Genomic DNA, 18,885 nt, shown 5'->3' with positions numbered 1-18,885 from the left:
CGCTAGAACGAAGCGGCAGAAGTGCTTGGGTGAGCACTGAGCCGCTTGGTTTCAGATCGGCTTTTCTCGGAAAGCCGATGTAATGTGTACGGACTCATTAGAGGGTTGATGGGCTTGTACACCAACTGTTCGGCTTTCCGAGAAAAGCTGATCAGAAACCAAGCGGCTCCTGACGCTTCGTTCTAGCGATCAGTGGGTGTCTCTGCGCTCGCACTCCCACCGTTAAAAACTTCTGACATGTCACTATGACATGTCAGAAGTTTTCTGAAAGTTTAGTTACCCTTTAATAAACACGTCTGAAGCCTTGCTGAATTTACCCAACTTGAATGTCGGAAATAGTGGAACAGGTGCTTGAACACTGCATTTTTCAATGTATGACAAATACATTGATAAATCTCCCCCATACAGCTCTAAATTCCCTGCTTCTCTTTACACAGTAAATGATAAAACACTGGCTGCCTGCAGGCATCACTAGGGGGAGCTCAGTGCACATAAATTTATACAGCTACCATTGAACTCAAAGGAAGCTGTAAAAATCTCTATGCACAGAGGTCCCCCTAGTGGTGGCTTCAGGAAAACACTATGGTTTTAATATCAGGAGGCAGGAAAAGTTCAGAGCCTTGTCTCACCACGGGCCCCATAGCAGTGGCGTGGTCTGCCTCTATGGCGAGCACGACGCTAGTAAGGCCAGATTGCTGCTGTGTATTAAAGTTCCGATTCAGTGAGGTCAGCCCATAAGTCAGGAGACAGGGCACAGATCTCCTAAACCTGTGTGCTTTACTGGGGCAGGCAATGTTTAGGGTATGTTCACACGGCCTATTTACGGACGTAAATCTGGCGTTTTTGCCCCGAATTACGCCCGAAAATAGCGCCTCAATAGCGCTGACAAACATCTGCCCATTGAAAGCAATGGGCAGACGTTTGTCTGTTCACACGAGGCGTATATTTACGCGCCGCTGTCAAATGACGGCGCGTAAATAGACGCCCGCGTAGAAGAAGTGACCTGTCACTTCTTTGGCCGTAATTGGAGCCGCTATTCATTGACTCCAATGAATAGCAGCGCTAATTACGGCCGTAATTGACGCGGCGTTCAAGCGCCTGCACATGCCGGTACGGCTGAAATTACGGGGATGTTTTCAGGCTGAAACATCCCCGTAATTTCAGCCGTTACGGACCCCCGCCGTGTGAACATACCCTAATAGTGGCATAGGTCTGGGACTTTTATAAAGGTTTTGTTAGAAGAGTTCTTTGTGTGTGCATTCCTGCCCAATCTCCTCACCCCTTGACAAAACCCTGCGTACTTTACGTTCAGTGGTACCCTTGGACAAAAAAAAAAACACTTTTCAGGGTTCCCCCCAACGGCACGAAGTTGTGAATCACTGCTATAGGTTATATGTCTGACTGAAATCATAGCTGGCATAGATTTCCGCTATAATTTATGCACATTTCTGGCGAAGGTTATAGTAAATGCGTGGGGCTGCAGGGGCACCCCCCTTCCGCTAAACTTTGCCCACTTTTTTGCAAAGTGTCAAGAGCGGGGGAAAAAGCAGTTTGTGACATTTCTACAACCGGAATACTGGCGTACAAACGTTAAACTTCCCCACCCAAGGGTTTGACATCCCTTAGATATCAGGTTTCTCAGCAGGGCCACCAGTTTAAATATCAATGATTAAAAAATCCAAAGCGATGTGGCCTATCGGAATAAAAAGTTAATGTTCCTACTCTTTATTATATTGTAAATGTTTGTATGCATTTACAGGCTATACTCGAAGCTTCAGATTCCCATGGGTCATGGAAGCCTCCCTGCACAGATGTGTGTGATAAGTGTTCTCAGCAGGCATACATCCTTTCCGCATAGTTCCAGGATTGTCTTAGCCACTTTATTAAATGACTGTGTAATGATATAGTATGTTTGTTGTACATAAATGCCAATCAGTACACAAGAAGGGCAGCCAATGCAAGAAATCCATGTTCATCCATGTTCACCACAATGATGAGCAGCTGAACCACATACTCATTGAGGTACAGATCCGGAAAACATGACTTCATTCAATGCCTGGTGCTATAATGTTTCGGAATAATTTCTAAAAGGTTCTCATGAGACATCATTTAAATTATTAGATGGAAAAACTAAATTCAAACCATATAACTGATGTAAATGGCGTTATTGATCTACGGTGATATGCTGAACGTTTTTCTACAATCAGGAACTCTACTGCAAAAAGAATAAAAAAGCCCCTATGTCCTGTACTGATTTCATGTTTATATAAACCATACAGAAAAAATGGCAATTCATATTCATGCCAAAATATTGAGATCCATGAGCCGAACATCCAACCCAAAGAACGGAAACGTCAAGAAACTTTATATTCACATAATTTGTGTCCACTCCTGTGCTTGGCTCAAAAACTGCATAAAAACTGCATGTGGGATCCTGGCCTAAAAGGAAAAATCCAGTCGAAACGATCATCTGGTGTGTGTGTGTCAAGATCAGATGTCATGATCTTATCTTCCTAAAAGTCTTTTGAACCATAGCTTGCTTGAAATTATGTAACACTGACAGGGAACCTATTGGGCCAGGCCTCTGGCAGATGCTTATTGCAGACCTGGAGTCTTAGCTAGGCTTTCGAATGCCATAGTAAGCCATCAACGCCTCAGAGAACCGCATCACGCTGATGGGTTGACCGATGGAGCCCCCTCCCTGGATGCCTCAGTCGCTATTGACCACGGCATATAAGGGGTCAAACTCTGCAAAGCCAAGTGATCAAAGAGATTGTCCATTAACACAACCCCTTTTCAAAAAGCAGCCGGCTTCTCTAACACAGGAATCAGCGGTTGTCGCTGGTAGACGCTGCGGCCAGCAACACATTTCCGCTGCAGTGGGTGCTCCAGGGGAAATGTAGGGCGGACTTACACGAGCGTGTGCGTTTTGCGCACGCAAAAACCGCAGCGTTTTGCGTGCGCAAAAGGCACTTGCCAGCTCCGTGTGTCATGTTCATATGATGCGCGGCTGCGTGCTTTTCACGCAGCCGCCATCATTATGACACTGTTTAGATGTTTGTAAACAGAAAAGCACGTGGTGCTTTTCTATTTACATTCATTCTTTTACTGCTGTTGCGTGAATAACGCGCATCCCACGGAAGTGCTTCCGTGTGGTGCGCGTGATTTTCACACACCCATTGACTTCAATGGGTACGTGATGCGTGAAAAATGCCGAAATATAGAACATGTCGTGAGTTTTACGCAGTGGACTCACGCTGCGCAAAAACTCACGGACAGTCTGCACGAGCCCATAGACTTGCATAGGTCCGTGCGACCCGCGTGAAAACCACGCTGGTTGCACGGACGTATATCACGTTCGTGTAAATCCGCTCTTAGTGTTACATGCCAGCCATTCAAATAAATGGATTTCTATGTAGTGCACGGATGCGCCGGGTCCGCCAGAGCGTGAGCCTCTCTTAGATGTAGAAGGTATGACCCCTAATGGGAAAACCTCTTTAAGTTAAAAAAAAATTGCCACGACCTTAGATATTTCGTGTTAGACCCAGCCAATTGTGGAGGAATTTTCAAAGAACCCCAACGTCTATGGTGGGTCGTACACATTTGATGTGTTGGCCTACACATATCTAATGTCTATAGCTACATTAATGCTGGTTAGTACAGCTTTAATGCATGTTTATTGAATGGGGAGAGGGGAATAAGCTGCTGCCAGACGCTTATCTACTGCGGCAACAAAGGACTTCAACATGCCCGGTCCTTTTTTTCCTCCGACATCTGGGGGGTTGGGAAACCCCAGTCACATGAATTAGCCGATTATGCTGCCGATATTTAGCTAATGCAGGGGTCTCAAGCACGCGGCCCGCATGCGGCCCCTGGGGCTGTCATCTGCGGCCCGCGGGACACAGAGCCGCTAGTATCGGCTCTGCTCCGAGACTCTGGAATTCCCTGACATCGCTGTCCACATATGAACAGCGATGTCTGGGGCTTCCCCAGAGCCGGAGTCCCGAGCAGAGCGCTGGTGTCGGCTCTGCTCCGGGACTCTGTGGAATTCCCGGACATCGCAGTCCACATATGAACAGCGATGTCTGGGGCTTCCCCAGAGCCGGAGTCCCGAGCAGAGCGCTGGTGTCGGCTCTGCTCCGGGACTCTGTGGAATTCCCTGACATCGCTGCCCATATATGGACAGTGTCAGGGTCTTGCCGAGAGCGGAGCAGAGCGCTGGTGTCGGCTCTGCTCCTGGACTCTGTGGAATTCCCTGACATCGCTGTCCACATATGAACAGCGATGTCTGGGGCTTCCCCAGAGCCGGAGTCCCGGGCAGAGCGCTAGTACAGGCTCTGCTCCGGGACTCTGGGAATTCCCTGACATCGCTGCCCATATGTGGACAGTGTGTCAGGGTCTTCCCCATAGCGGAGTCCCGGGCAGAGCGCTAGTATCGGCTCTGCTCCGGGACTCTGTGGAATTCCCTGGCATCGCTGCCCATATATGGACAGTGTGTCAGGGTCTTCCACAGAGCGGAGTCCCGGGCAGAGCGCTATTATCGGCTCAGCTCCGGGACTCTGGGGAAGCCTCTGACATCGCTGTCCATACATCGACAATGATGTCAGGGGCTTCCCCAGAGCAGGAGTCCCAGTAATGTCAGGAGCACAGCTGGAGTCCCAGGAAGAGCCTACTAGCGCTCTGCCTGGGACTCCAGCTCTGGGCAAGCCCCTGACATCACTGGGGCAGCCTCTACAGAGGGCACTGGGGCAGCCTCTACAGAGGGCACTGGGGCAGCCTCTACAGAGGGCACTGGGGCAGCCTCTACAGAGGGCACTGTGGCAGCCTCTACAGAGGGCACTGTGGCAGCCTCTACAGAGGGCACTGTGGCAGCCTCTACAGAGGGCACTGTGGCAGCCTCTACAGAGGGCACTGTGGCGTTATCTACAAGTGGGTGTGTGACAGTATCTGAAGAGGACACTGGCCTTATCTACAGAGGGCACTGTGGCCTTATCTACAGAGGGCACTGTGGCCTTATCTACAGAGGGCACTGTGGCCTTATCTACAGAGGGCACTGTGGCCTTATCTACAGAGGGCACTGTGGCCTTATCTACAGAGGGCACTGTGGCCTTATCTACAGAGGGCACTGTGGCCTTATCTACAGAGGGCACTGTGGCCTTATCTACAGGGGTCACTGTGGCCTTTTCTAGGGGTGTGTTGCATTATCCACAAAGGGCACTGCGGCACTATCTAAAAAGGGGCTGCCCAATCTTGACATGTGTGCTAACTGAGCCGCCGGACTGCATTTAGTGACACTTAAACTGGAAAACTGGATTGTTGAAATAAGCACGTGGAGAAATATCTCAAATTTTAAACCTAGCGCTATTATTATAGTAATATAGTGTTATAGTAGTTCAAATAACTAATTGATTAACAATAATTTTGTATTGTATCAAATTTGAAAGTAATGCGGCCCGTCAACTTCCCATTTTTTCTATATGCGGCCCACTTACCCGGCCGAGTTTGAGACCCCTGATCTAATGTGTATATGTGGTTATGCTGCAGTCACTGATGATAGCTGTGCTCTAATGGAGATGAAAAGCAGCTAACATTCAAGAACATAAACAGCTGCACTGTACAAAATTGTGATGGATAAAACCAATAGCTCTGCTTAGCCATATATTTTTGGAAATTATACAATAAAATATAATGGCATACAACAGACACAAAAAAACTTACTTCACATATAAATCTAAATGTCTTGGAAAATCGATTTTGCCAGCAAGAATTTTCTGATATATTCCAAAGGGATTGTCATCAAAAAATGGGGGGAACCTATAAAATACAATCAAGTAATAATTGTAACATGAATGTAAGACATGAAAGCAAGGGATGGAAACAAATATATAATTTATAAATAAAGGTCATAGCAGAAAAACTTTACCTTCAAGCGATAAAATTACCCCTTAACCCCTTCAGGACACAGCCTGTTTTGGCCTTCAGGACGCAGCCAATTTTTTCAAATCTGACATCTTTCACTTTATGTGGTAATAACTTCGGAATGCTTTTACCTATCCAAGCGATTCTGAGATTGTTTTCTCGTGAGACATTGGACTTTATGTTACTGGCAAAATTTGCTCGATACATTAAGTATTTAATTGTGAAAAACACCAAAATTTAGCGAAAAATTGCAAAAATGTGCATTTTTCTAAATTTATATGTATCTGCTTGTAAGACAGATGGTAATACCACACAAAATTGTTGCTAATTAACATTCCCCACATGTCTACTTTAGATTGGCATTGTTTTTTGAACATCCTTTTATTTTTCTATGACATCACAAGGCATAGAACTTTAGCAACAATTTCTCACATTTTCAAGAAAATTTCAAAAGGCTATTTTTACAGGGGCCAGTTCAGTTGTGAAGTGGATTTTAGGGCCTTATATATTAGAAACCCTCGATAAGTCACCACATTTTAAAAACTTCACCCCTCAAAGTATTCAAAACAGCATTTAGAACGTTTCTTAACCCTTTAGATGTTTCACAGGAATTAAGGCAAAGTATATGTGAAATTTTCAAATTTCTTTTTATTTTTGCAGAAATTAATTTTTCATCTATTTTTTTTGTAACACAGAAAGTTTTACCAGAGAAAGGCAACTCAATATCTATTGCCCAGATTCTGCAGTTTTTAGAAATACCCCACATGTGGCCCTAGTGCACTTATTGACTGCAGCACCAGCCTCAGAAGCAAAGGAACACCTAGAGGATTTTGGGGCCTCCTTTTTTATTAGAAAATATTTTAGGCACCATGTCGGGTCTGAAAGGCTCTTGCGGCGCCAAAACAGTGGAAATCCCCCAAAAGTGACCCCATTTCGGAAACTATACCCCTTGACGAAATTATCTAGGGGTATAGTGAGCATTTTGACCCCGCAGGTTTTTTGGAGAAATTATTGGAAGTAGGCCGTGAAAATGAAAATCTACATTCTTTCAAAGAAAATGTAGGTTTAGCTAATTTTTTCTAATTTCCACAAGGGCTAAAAGGAGAAAATGCACCACTACATTTGTAAAGCAATTTCTCCCGATTAAAGCAGTACCCCACATGTGGTAATAAACGGTTGTTTGGACACACGGCAGGGCTTAGAAGGGAAAGAGCGACATTTGGTTTTTGCAGCTCAAATTTAGCAGGAATGGTTTGCGGAGACCACGTCGCATTTGCAAAGCCCCTAAGGGACCAAAACAGTGAAAACACCAAAAAAAGTGACTCCATTTAGGAAACTACACCCCTTGAAGAATCCATCTAGGGGTGTAGTGAGCATTTTGAACCCACAGGGGTTTCATAGATTTTATTAGAATTGGGCAGTGAAGATAAAAAAAATACTTTTTTTCCAATAAGACGTAGCTTTAGCTCAAAATTTTTCATTTTCTCAACAAATAAAGGAATAAAAAAAAAACAACATTTGTAAAGCAACTTCTCTGGAGTACGGCAATACCCCATTTGTGGTCATAAACTGCTGTTTGGGCACACGGCAAGGATCTGAAGAGAAGGAGCGCCATTTGGCTTTTGGAGCACAGATTTTGCTGGATTGGTTTCTTGACACCATGTCACTATTGCAAAGCTCCTAAGGTGTCAGTACAGTGGAAACTCCCCAAAAGTGATTCCATTCACAAAACTACACCCCTTGAGGAATTCATCTAGGGGTGTAATGAGCATTTTGACCCCACAGGTGTTTTAGATTTTATTAGAATTGGGCAGTGAAAATTAAAAAAAATCCGTTTTCTTCAATAAGACGTAGTTTTAGCTGAAAATGTTTCATTTTCTCAACAAATAAATGAAAAAAAGCCCCACAACACTTGTAAAGCAACTTCTCCTGTGTACGGCAATACCACATATGTGGTCATAAACTGCTGTTTGGGCACACAGTAGGGCTCAGAAGGGAAGGAGCGCCATTTGGCTTTTGGAGTACAGATTTTGCTGGATTGGTTTCTGGGGGCTATGTCGCATTTGCAAAGTCCCTGTGGGACAAAAACAGTGGATCCCCCCCAGAAGTGACCCCATTTTTGAAACTACACCCCTCAAGGTATTCACTTAGGGGTGTAGTGAGCATATTAACACCACAGGTGATTGGCAGAAATTGGTGTGCACTCGATGTTGCAGAGTGAAAATGGGATTTTTTTCTATAGATATGCCAATATGTGGCGCCCAGCTTGTGCCACTGGAGACACACACCCCAAAAATTGTTAAAAGGGTTCTCCCGGGTATGGCGATGCCATATATGTGGAAGTAAACTGCTGTTTGGGCACACTGTAGGGTTCAGAAGGGAGGTAGCGCCATTTGGCTTTTGGAGTGTGGATTTTGCTTGTAGTAGTCTTGTATTGAGTCTTACTGGTGTTTCCGTTTATAATGTGGGGGTACATGTAAGCTGGGCAGAGTATATAAGGGGCATAGTCAGGTGGTATAATAATGGGGTAAATAAAAACAATAAAATAATCCATAGATGTGTGTTACGCTGTGACACAATCCTTTCTGCACAGGCCAGTGTCACACTGATAAACTGTGTCCTTTCTTATCCCCCTTTTGGTCCACACTCCGCACCTTTTCAGTTTGAGGAATTTTGTTGAGAAGTATTGTCCTGGTATAATACGGGCACCGTCGCTTCCAGCGGATATGTTTGGGCCCTCCACTTCCTGGATCCCTAATTTTAGGGCCTTGATAAATCGCCTCTTGAAACAGAAGAAATGTTTCCCTCGGGCCGGCACAACTGCATATTTTTATTTCCTGGCTTATTGGAGCCTTAACTAATTTTATTTTTTCATAGACGTAGTGGTATGAGGGCTGTTTTTTTGCAGGGCGAGCTGTAGCTTTTATTGGTACCATTTTGGGGTACATGCGACTTTTTGATCACTTGTTATCCTTTTTTTTTTGGGAGGCAAGGTGACCAAAAAACAGCAATTCTGACATTATTTTTTAAATTCTTTTTATACAGCGTTCACCACGCGTTATAAATTACACGTTACCTTTATTCTGCGGGTCAGTCCGATTCCGGTGATACCTAATTTATAGCACTTTTTTATGTTTTACAACTTTTTGCACAATAAAATAACCTTTGTAAAGAGAATGGATTTTTTCGGTCACCAAGTTGTGAGAGCCATAACGGTTTTAATTTTTTCGTTGACGGAGCTGTATGAGGGCTTATTTTTAGCGAGACGAGTTATAGTTTTTATAGGTACCATTTTTGGGTACATGCGACTTTTTGATCACTTTTTATTTCAATTTTTGGAAGACAAAGTGACCAAAAAATAGCAATTATGTCAGTACTTTTTAGTTTTTTTTTACGGCGTTCACTGTGCGGAATAAATAACATAATATTTTTATAGTTACGGTCGTTACGGTCGCAGCGATACCAAATATGTATGGCTTTATTATTTTTTTCAATAATAAATGACTTGATAAAGGAAAAAGGGCGATGTTGCTATAAGAACTTAAATGCGGCGGTCACTATTGACTGCCGCAATTAAGGGGTTAATCGGTTCGGATCACCGCTGTGATCCGACCCGATGTTTTCCCCCAGTACTAGGGCTGCTAGTAGCAGCCTGTACTGGGAGATGCCGGGCTGCGGGGAGCGTCTGTGTGCTCTGTTAGGAGCACACGTGGATTAACGGGCTGCAGGCACAACGACCAGCTTTGCAACCCGTTAATCTACGTGGGGTGGTCGTGAAGGGGTTAATGAAATTACCTAAACACTTTCTAATCTCATAAAAAAAAAAAAAAAAAAAGCTAAATCCTTCTCCTGGGAAAACCCGTAAGATCTTTGGAGGGATGGTAGGGGTCTCAGAAATGGCAGATATCTCAATGACAATTGGCAAGTTATGCCAAATATCTTTTACTGTGACGCAAATAATAATGAAGACAAAAAAATGGACAACTGTCGCTATTAGTTTAGCACACGTAGACACTGGTATTTTTGCCCATTCTTCAGGCCAAATTGCTTCAACTGCTTCAAGTTAGATCATGGGTTGTGTTGGTGTACAGAATTCTTCAATGAATACCACAGATTCTCAATTGGATTGAGGTCTGGGATGCGACTCGGTCATTCCAAGACATGTAAATGTTTCCCCGTAAACCATTTCAGTGTAGATTTAGCAGTTAGTTTAGGGTCATTGTCTGGCTGTAAGGTGAACCCCATCCCAGTCTCAAGTCTCTGGCAGACTGAAACAGGTTTTCCTTTAAGAATTGCGCTGTATTTACGGCCACCCATCTTCACTTCAATTCTGACCAGCTCTCCAATGCCTGTCGATGAAAAGCATCCGCACAACATAACGCTGCCACCACCATGATTCACTGTGGGAATGGTGTTCTTGGGGTGATGGGAGCTGTTGGGTTTGCACCACACACAGCGTTTCCCATGATGGCCAAAAAGTTCAATTTTAGTCTCATCTGACCAGAGAACCTTCGTCAATATTTTTGGCGTGTCTGCCACATGCTATTTGGTGAACTCGAAACATGATTTTCCGGTTCCCTTTTTTTTTTTTATTCCAACAATTTGGACTATTTGGTCAGGTCCATTACATAAAATCAATTTGAAAAGCCATTTTAAATTTCAGGTTGTAATGCAACAAAACAGGAAAAACACCAAGGGGATTGAATACTTTCACCAGGCACTGTAGGTGTGACAGTCAGGTGTCCACATCAGAAAGTAATGTAATGTTTACTCCAACTTTGCGAACCTGACCTCTTATAGGGAAATGCTGCTCAGGGTTGTGAGATCTAAAGCTCACCAGTGCTGGAGGCATGAATAAAATTAAGGGAATAAAAAGCTGATTTTAGAAAGAAACTTACGCAACATGTAGTGAATAATTCATGCTCATAGTTTACCATATTATAACGCAATGACCATGTTCATATTATAGCTGAAAGATCACGTATAGATGTCTACGCATTCAATAAAATAAAAAATTCAATAAAAATAAAAAAATCTTAAAATTCAACGTAGAGACTCAGGGGAGCAGACCCCATACTATGCAGATAAACACGTGCGGACGTCAGGCACTGGCCTGGGTATACGTATTAGTGAACTTTTTACATTTTGCCCTTTGACAGAATAAAGCCATCTGTTAGTAAAATTGCAGTTTTCCCATGTTTGACATACATTATAAGCAGCCGTGTAGCCCTTCAATCCAATCACTGATTGGGACTCTATTCCTTATACAAGTATACATGCTGCAACAGGAAGAAATGGCTATCCCCAGCTGTATTACATTACAGTGATCTCAATGGAAAATGCATCTAATGATACAATACTGTACCTATAAGCCCAAAGTTCCCTACCTGCCCCCCTCGTCTCTTACCATTATATTTAACCCTTATTTCATCACATTCCTCAGTTGATCTGCTTTCTTATGGAGCCAGAATGTGTAAGAATAAAAAGATTGTGGCATCTTCCATCACATGCCATCTTGCTGAGGTATTCTCCCCTTGAATCATTGCTATTTGGAGGCACCGGATGGCAGCAAACGGAGTAACTATGGCTCTGTAATGTGGAACCGTAGGAACTCCGTATGCCGTAGGCTTTGTTGCATTTGTCAAGTTCATAAGTGTCTAACACCATATCTCCCAACCGTCCCGGGTTCAGCAGGACAGTCCTTGATTCCAGACGGAGTCCCGCTGTCCCGGGCGGCCTGTTGCATGTCAACTGCAGGGTTATATAGAAATAGGCACGTGACTATCATAGTTTTTCTTTTGTCAAATATTCAGTGTCAAAAAATTATCACATACAAAGGATAAATATAAATATCACCCAGTGTGTAAAAGTCCACAACGTATCCGGATGGATTCTTCCCGATGCTTTTATGGTTCGTTTGCACAGACTTCACATGGAGGATAGACTGGCGTCTTACTACGCCTGGTGCAAATACACTTTGCAAAAAAAGAAAAACTATGATTGTTACGTGCTTATTTCTATAGAACGCTACATTGTTTTGAGACATAGGAAGAGTCTCATTTAGCCCGTACCGAATACCCTTGTGTTACTAGAATTAAGGTAAAAAATTAATATTACTCCGGTTTCAACTGTATCTGCATCCTCAGAGACGCAAGACCCACTGACACTGAACCAGTCAGTACCGCTGACCTGACGGATACAGGTTTCAGCACTAGATACAGCTGCTCAAAAAAAAATAAAAAATTCTAAGGTGTACATAACCTTCAAGCAGGGAAATGTCAGCTTCCTGCTTCAGCATTCACTGTGTGAAGCAGCCGTGAGCGGCTCGGCACAGACAGACGCGATGCAGTGACATCTCCTCCACTCGTCATGGAAACTGGGCTAGATAACGATTTTTTTGTTTTTGTTAGGCACTATGGGGCATTATACTGTACGGTGGCACCTGCTAAGGGGGCTTTATACTGTATGGTGGCACCCACTAAGGGGGCATTATACTGTATGGGGCAGTTATGGGGGCATTATACTGTATGAAGGCAGCTATGGGGCATTATGCTCTATAGGGGCATCTGTGTGGGTATTATACTGTATGGGGGCAACTGCGTGGGCATTATACTGTGTGGGTTCAACTATTTGGCATTATACTATGTGGGAGGCATTATGGGGTATTATACAGTGTGGGAGCAGCTATTGGGGCATTATTCTGTACGGGGGGGCTTCCATGGGAGCATTATACTGTGGGGAGGCACTATAGAAGCATGATATTGTGTGGGGGGCACTATACAGTGTGGGGGCAGCGATGGTATACTGTAAGGGGGTTCTATGAGGGTATTATACTGTGGGGAGGCACTATGGGAGCATGATACTGTGTGGGCTAACTGGGTTTGTATAGACTGGGATTATGCGGGGTTAGAGGCATGGCTTAACTGACAAATTTGCTGTGGCATGCCATCAGTTGTCCCTCTTAGCAATGCTTGAAAGTTGGGAGGTATGTTAACAGAGTATAGCTTAAACACCTTCACCCACCCCTCCCCGTAGAACTGCATTTATCAAATTGGTAAATGCCTAATTTTAAATATAACCTTATTTGTTACCATAGAGGGAGGAAGAAAGAAGAAAGAAGGAAGAAGAAGTAATCAAACTAGCAGCTAATGGATTACTACCCAATAAAATAACACTGAACTTAAAAGGGTAACTAAACGGTTAACAAACTTCTGACATGTCATAGTGACATGTCAGAAGTTTTGATTGGTGGGAGTCCGAGCACTGAGACCCCCACCAATCGCTAAAACGAAACAGCAGAAGTGCTCGTGTGACCACTGAGCCGCTTTGTTTCTGTTCGGCTTTTTCCGGAAATCAATGTAGTGGTGTACGGGCTCAATAGAAATTCTATGAGCCCATACATCGCTACATTGATATCCGGAAAAAGCAGAACAGAAACTAAGCGGCTCAGCGCTCACACAAGCTCCTTTGCCGCTTAGTTTTAGCGATTGGTGGGGGTCTCAGTGCTCAGACCCCCTCCAAATCAAAACTTCTGACATGTCACTATGACATGTCAGAAGTTAGTTGAATTTTTAGTTACCCTTTAAAGAGGCTCTGTCACCACATTATAAGTGTCCTATCTCCTACATAAGGAGGAGATCGGCGCTATAATGTAGATGACAGTAATGCTTTTTATCTAAAAAACCGATCTATTTTTACTACTTTATTGGCGATTTTAGATTTATGCTAATGAGTTGCTTAATGCCCAAGTGGGCGTACTTTTACTTTAGACCAAATGGGCGTAGTACAGGGGCGTGTATGACGCTGACCAATCAGCATCATGCACTCCTCTCCATTCATTTACTCAGCGCATAGGGATCCTTATGTGCTGTCTTATACTAAACACATTAACAATACTGAAGTGTTTAGACAGTGAATAGACATTCCACGGGATTTCTATTCACAATCTCTGCACTTCGTTACTCTGTTTGTGATAGTTACAGCAGAGGAAGCGTAATCTCGCGAGATCTCGCTGTAAATGACAGGTTACAGCGATATTAAGCTTTCTCTGCTGTAACTACCATAGAAACAGTAACGAAGTGCAGGGATTGTGAATAGACATCCCGTGGAATGTCTATTCACTGTCTAAACACTTCAGTATTGTTAATGTGTTTAGTATAAGACAGCACATAAGGATCTAGCAGGATCCCTATGTGCTGAGGAAATTGATGGAGAGGAGTGCATGAGGTTGATTAGACCAAGTGGGCGTTTTACAGAGGAGTGTATGACACTGACCAAAGTGAAAAAACGCCCACTTGGGCATTAAGCAACTCATTAGCATAAATCTAAAAACGCTAATAAAGTTGTAAAAATAGATAGTTTTATTAAATAAAAAGCACTGCTGTCACCTACATTATAGCGCCGATCTCCTTATATAGGAGACAGGGCACTTATAATGTGGTGACAGAGCCTCTTTCAGGGTATGTGCACACACACTAATTACGTCCGTAATTGACGGACGTATTTCGGCTGCAAGTCCAGGACCGAACACAGTGCAGGGAGCCGGGCTCCTAGCATCATACTTATGTACGATGCTAGGAGTCCCTGCCTCGCTGCTGGACAACTGTCCCATACTGAAAACATGATTACAGTACGGGACAGTTGTCCAGCAGCGAGGCAGGGACTCCTAGCATCGTACATAAGTATGATGCTAGGAGCCCGGCTCCCTGCACTGTGTTCGGTCCGGGACTTGCGGCCGAAATACGTCCGTCAATTACGGACGTAATTAGTGTGTGTGCACATACCATAACTTTACAGACCCTTGAATTTCAGGAATGTTTGCTTCACCCTGGAAATCCACTTGAAATCGTATATTATGTTAAATATCCCAGTTCTGACCCTCTTATCGAATATACCTATATTAAGAAATTGACCCGTCGAGGCATAGACTCCACAAGATCTCTGAAAGTGTCCCGTGGTATCTGGCACCAAGATGTTAGCAGCAGAGCATTTAAGTCCTGTAAGTTGCGAGAGGAGGCCTCCATGGATCGGATTGGTTATTCCATTACATCCCACAGATGCTCGACCAGATTGATATCTGGGGAATTTGGAGGCCAAGTCAGCACCTTAAACTCGTTGTCATGTTCCTCAAGTCATTCCTGAGCAATTTTTTCAGTATGGCAGGATGCATTATTCTTCTGAAAGAGGCCACTGACTTTAGGGAATACCGTTGCCAAGAAGGGGAGTTCATCTTAAATAAGGTTTAGATAGGTAGTACGAGACAAAGTAACATCCACATGAATGCCGGGACCTCAGGTCTCTTAACCGAACATTGTCCAGAGCATCACACAGCTTGCCTTCTTCTCATAGTATATCTTGGTGTCTGGTCAAGTCAGGGGAGGCAGTGTGATACTTTGGGAAACCTTGGGTCCTGGCAGTTATGTGGCTGAAACTTTGACACGTACCACCTACCTAAACATTGATCAAGGACAGCCCTTCATGGCAACAGTATTTAGTACTGGCAGTGGCCTCTTTCATCAGAATAATGTGCCCTGCCACACTGCAAAAAAATGTTCATGAATGGTTTGAGGAATAATTACAAAGATTTCAAGGTGCGGACATGGCCTCCAAATTCCCTAGATCTCAAGTTGATAGAGCACCTGTGGAATGAGCTGAAAATATGAAAACGTATGAAAAACCGCTCCCAGAAGTCATGTATAACATGCATATTCCTAGAACAGTTTCTTATTGAAAACTGTGCCCACCCCTCCCCAGAAGTTTAAGGAGGCTCTGTCACCAGATTATAAATGCCCTATCTCCTACATAATCTGATCAGCGCTGTAATGTAGATAACGGCAGTGGTTTTTATTTTGAAAAATTATCATTTTTTAGCAAGTTATGAACAATTTTAGATTTATGCCAATTAGTTTCTTAATAGACAACTGGGCGTGTTTTTACTTTTAACCAAGTGGGCGTTGTACAGAGGAGTGTATGAGGCTGACCAATCAGTGACCAATCAGCGTCATACACTTTTCATTGTTCCAGCCCATTGTTACAGTGTGATTGTGCAGTGAAAGAAGCTGGGCTGGAACAATGAGAAGTGTATGATGCGGATTGGTCACTGATTGGTCAGCTTCATACACTCCTCTGTACAACGCCCACTTGGTTAAAAGTAAAAACACGCCCAGTTGTCTATTAAGAAAGTCATTAGCATAAATCTAACATTGTTTACAACTTGGTCAAAAATGATCGTTTTTCAAAATAAAAACCACTGTTATCTACATTACAGCGCCAATCAGATTATGTAGGAGACAGGGCATTTATAATCTGGTGACAGAGCCTCTTTAGTAAAGGAGCCATTGTACCATTGTCAGCCAGAGCGTGATGGACATACTGTAGGTACTGAGCTTTAGGAAATGCTGGGCAGTGGAGTGTTTAGATTTAGCAGTAACACAATAGGCAAGTTTCATACACAGCGTTTAGGCTTCCATCACTCGTAACTTTTTTGCAGCTTTTTTTTGGGCAGAAACATTGAGGGACCGGATGTACAGTAGTTCTTACTATATTTTGCTTTACTTGTCTTTATCGGAAGATCACATGCCATTGTGTGCAATTATTTCACACGTAGGATCAATCTACATGATAAAAGTGACCGTGTATAAGGAAAAACAATTAAATTTGCTTGTAGACTTTGAAAAAAAGTGTTCACAAAATATTGCAGCAATTCTGCCATCTAGGGATGGGTAAAAGAACAGAATAACCTCAATATATGATAAGGGCCAACACTCATCATCTCAACATTACAAGCCCAAGCACTGCTACACAATGATCTATTTTACCAATGTTTAAACATAATGTAATTTAATGCGATGGTTTCCTAATATTAGTGCACACCTTGTAATGATCTACAATAATTTACAGGGAAATTCCTTTAATACGTCATAAGAATAATCCAGAAAATCTGAAAACCCGGAATACAATGAAGAATTTCACAAAACCAGAAGACTGAGCAGAAAGAACCAAATAAGAAATTGCCCTGATTGGAAATAAAGTTATAGTACAGTACTCAGTGCTCACATTATCTTGTTTCCTTCCTGTAGGTTTTCTATATGAAACTCATAAAGGTAGGTTCCTATAACCGTCAGATATCCAGAATATTTGATTATCTGGCACCTATAAATTCTAAAAGTCCCATAGATGGCAAATTAAAGGAATTTTACAGTACATTTATTCTAATATATTTCTATTAACATATTACCATAGATCTACAACTGCATTAGAATAAATGATTCTTACCCAGACAACATTTCAAATATTAGAATGCCTAGTGCCCACCAGTCCACTGCTCTGCCGTGCCCTTTGCTCTGAATGACTTCAGGTGCCAGGTATTCTGGTGTGCCACACAGTGTCCATGTCCTGAATGGAAGAGATTATAAAAATTCAGTCTTGCACTGTTATCCCTCATTTTTTAGAACAATTTAGACAATGATCATACACTAAACTATAATAGCAGAGGTTATGAGGTCCATACCATAAAAGACTAGACAAACCGCAGGGGTCTGGAAATGTGCTATCGATGTCAAATATTACAGGGTTGTCACGTTACCACTTTTATAGAATATCGCTAGGATAAATCATCAATGTCCAATTGGCAGGTGTCTAACCAATGTGTCCTCCGTCCATCACTAAAACAAAGAGGCAGCAGCGCTAGGAAAGTGCCGCGCCACTTCGACTCCTGCCAGCTGGATTACCTCCAGAGGACAGTTGGCCCATTAGTCAATTACGGATTGTGTGGCCACCAAGAAAAAGCCAAGCAGTGCCACGATGGTCACGGCAGATGGACCCGAAGATGGACATTGATGGCATATCCTAATTATATAGAATCCAGGAGTGTGATGAGACAATCCATTCCTTGATGTGTAAAGGTTGTTTTTTCAAGGCAACTAAAAAAAAATAATAAACAAATAAATAGGCTAACTGTCTCTATAAAATATTTTGTTCAGCTATAAGAAATCAGCAATATGTGGCCTCTTAGGCTTTGTTCACATCTGCGTCATGGCTCCGTTCCGTCTGAGCTTTCCGTCGGAACGGAGCCCTGACTGACACACACTGAAACCGTAGGTTTCCGTTTCCATCACCATTGGTTTTAATGATGACGGATCTGGTGCCAATGGTTTCAGTTTGTCTCCGTTGCGCAAGGGTTCCGTCGTTTTGACTGCGCTATTCATCCGGTCAAAAAGACGGAACCCTTGCACATGGGAGAAAAACTGAAACCATTGGCACCGGATCCGTCACCATTGAAATTAATGGTTATGGAAATGAAAAGCTACAATTTCAGTTTCTGTCAGTCAGGGCTCCGTTCCGACGGAAAGCTCAGACTGAACGGAGCTCTGACAGATGTGAACGAAGCCTTAATATTACCCATGGACAAGGGCAAATGTTTAAAAGGCCATGTACACTTTTGTAGCCTTTTTCTTTTTAATAAATCAATGTTTTATTTGATTATAAGCAACTTTTAAATAGATTTTTAATGAAAAAAAATGTTGTTTTTACTTTTAGAGATACAGCTGTATCTTGCAGTCAAAGCAAATTCTGACGGCTAGGATGAAAGCAGGTCGTGTGCGTCTCCGACACGCAGGATCCAGCTAATAACGATCACACTTTGTCGAGTCATCAGTCCAGCTGACCTTACGAAAATCGGCTTTGACTACAAGATTCAGCTGTATCTGAAAAATTGAAAAAAAATCTATTTAAAAGTTGCTTATAATCAAACAAAACATTTTTTTTTAAATTTGGCTGCAAAAGTGTAGATAGCTTTAAGCCGGTTGTGTTTTATCTTCTGTAAAGCTGCAGTTAAAATACCAAAAATGTACAGCTTACGTCCGTTTTAATAATGGTTAAAAAGAAAGGGAGAAAGAAGAGGAGAAGTGACAGATATCGGTCTCTGTAAATAAACATAAGTTACCCATTGATCTGTTGCCCTGTCCT

The 18,885-nt window shown here is 42.9% G+C and overlaps 1 protein-coding gene across 1 annotated transcript in view; it reads right to left on the bottom strand.

Annotated features, from left to right (window-relative positions):
* Window positions 1-18,885, bottom strand: part of PRKX (protein kinase cAMP-dependent X-linked catalytic subunit) — a 111,687-nt gene that overhangs the window by 9,516 nt on the left and 83,286 nt on the right. The window contains exons 4-5 of the mRNA XM_075853984.1: window positions 17,194-17,313; window positions 5,719-5,814 (exon numbers count right to left, since the gene is read on the bottom strand). Of these exons, the coding sequence (XP_075710099.1) occupies window positions 5,719-5,814; window positions 17,194-17,313 (216 nt within the window). The remainder of the gene's footprint in view (window positions 1-5,718; window positions 5,815-17,193; window positions 17,314-18,885) is intronic.

This window comes from Rhinoderma darwinii, chromosome 2 (genome assembly GCF_050947455.1).
Source record: "Rhinoderma darwinii isolate aRhiDar2 chromosome 2, aRhiDar2.hap1, whole genome shotgun sequence".
In the NCBI taxonomy this organism is placed as follows: Eukaryota; Metazoa; Chordata; class Amphibia; order Anura; family Rhinodermatidae; genus Rhinoderma; species Rhinoderma darwinii.
Note: the sequence above shows the minus strand (reverse complement) of the source record. Positions and strands in the feature narration are given on the sequence as shown.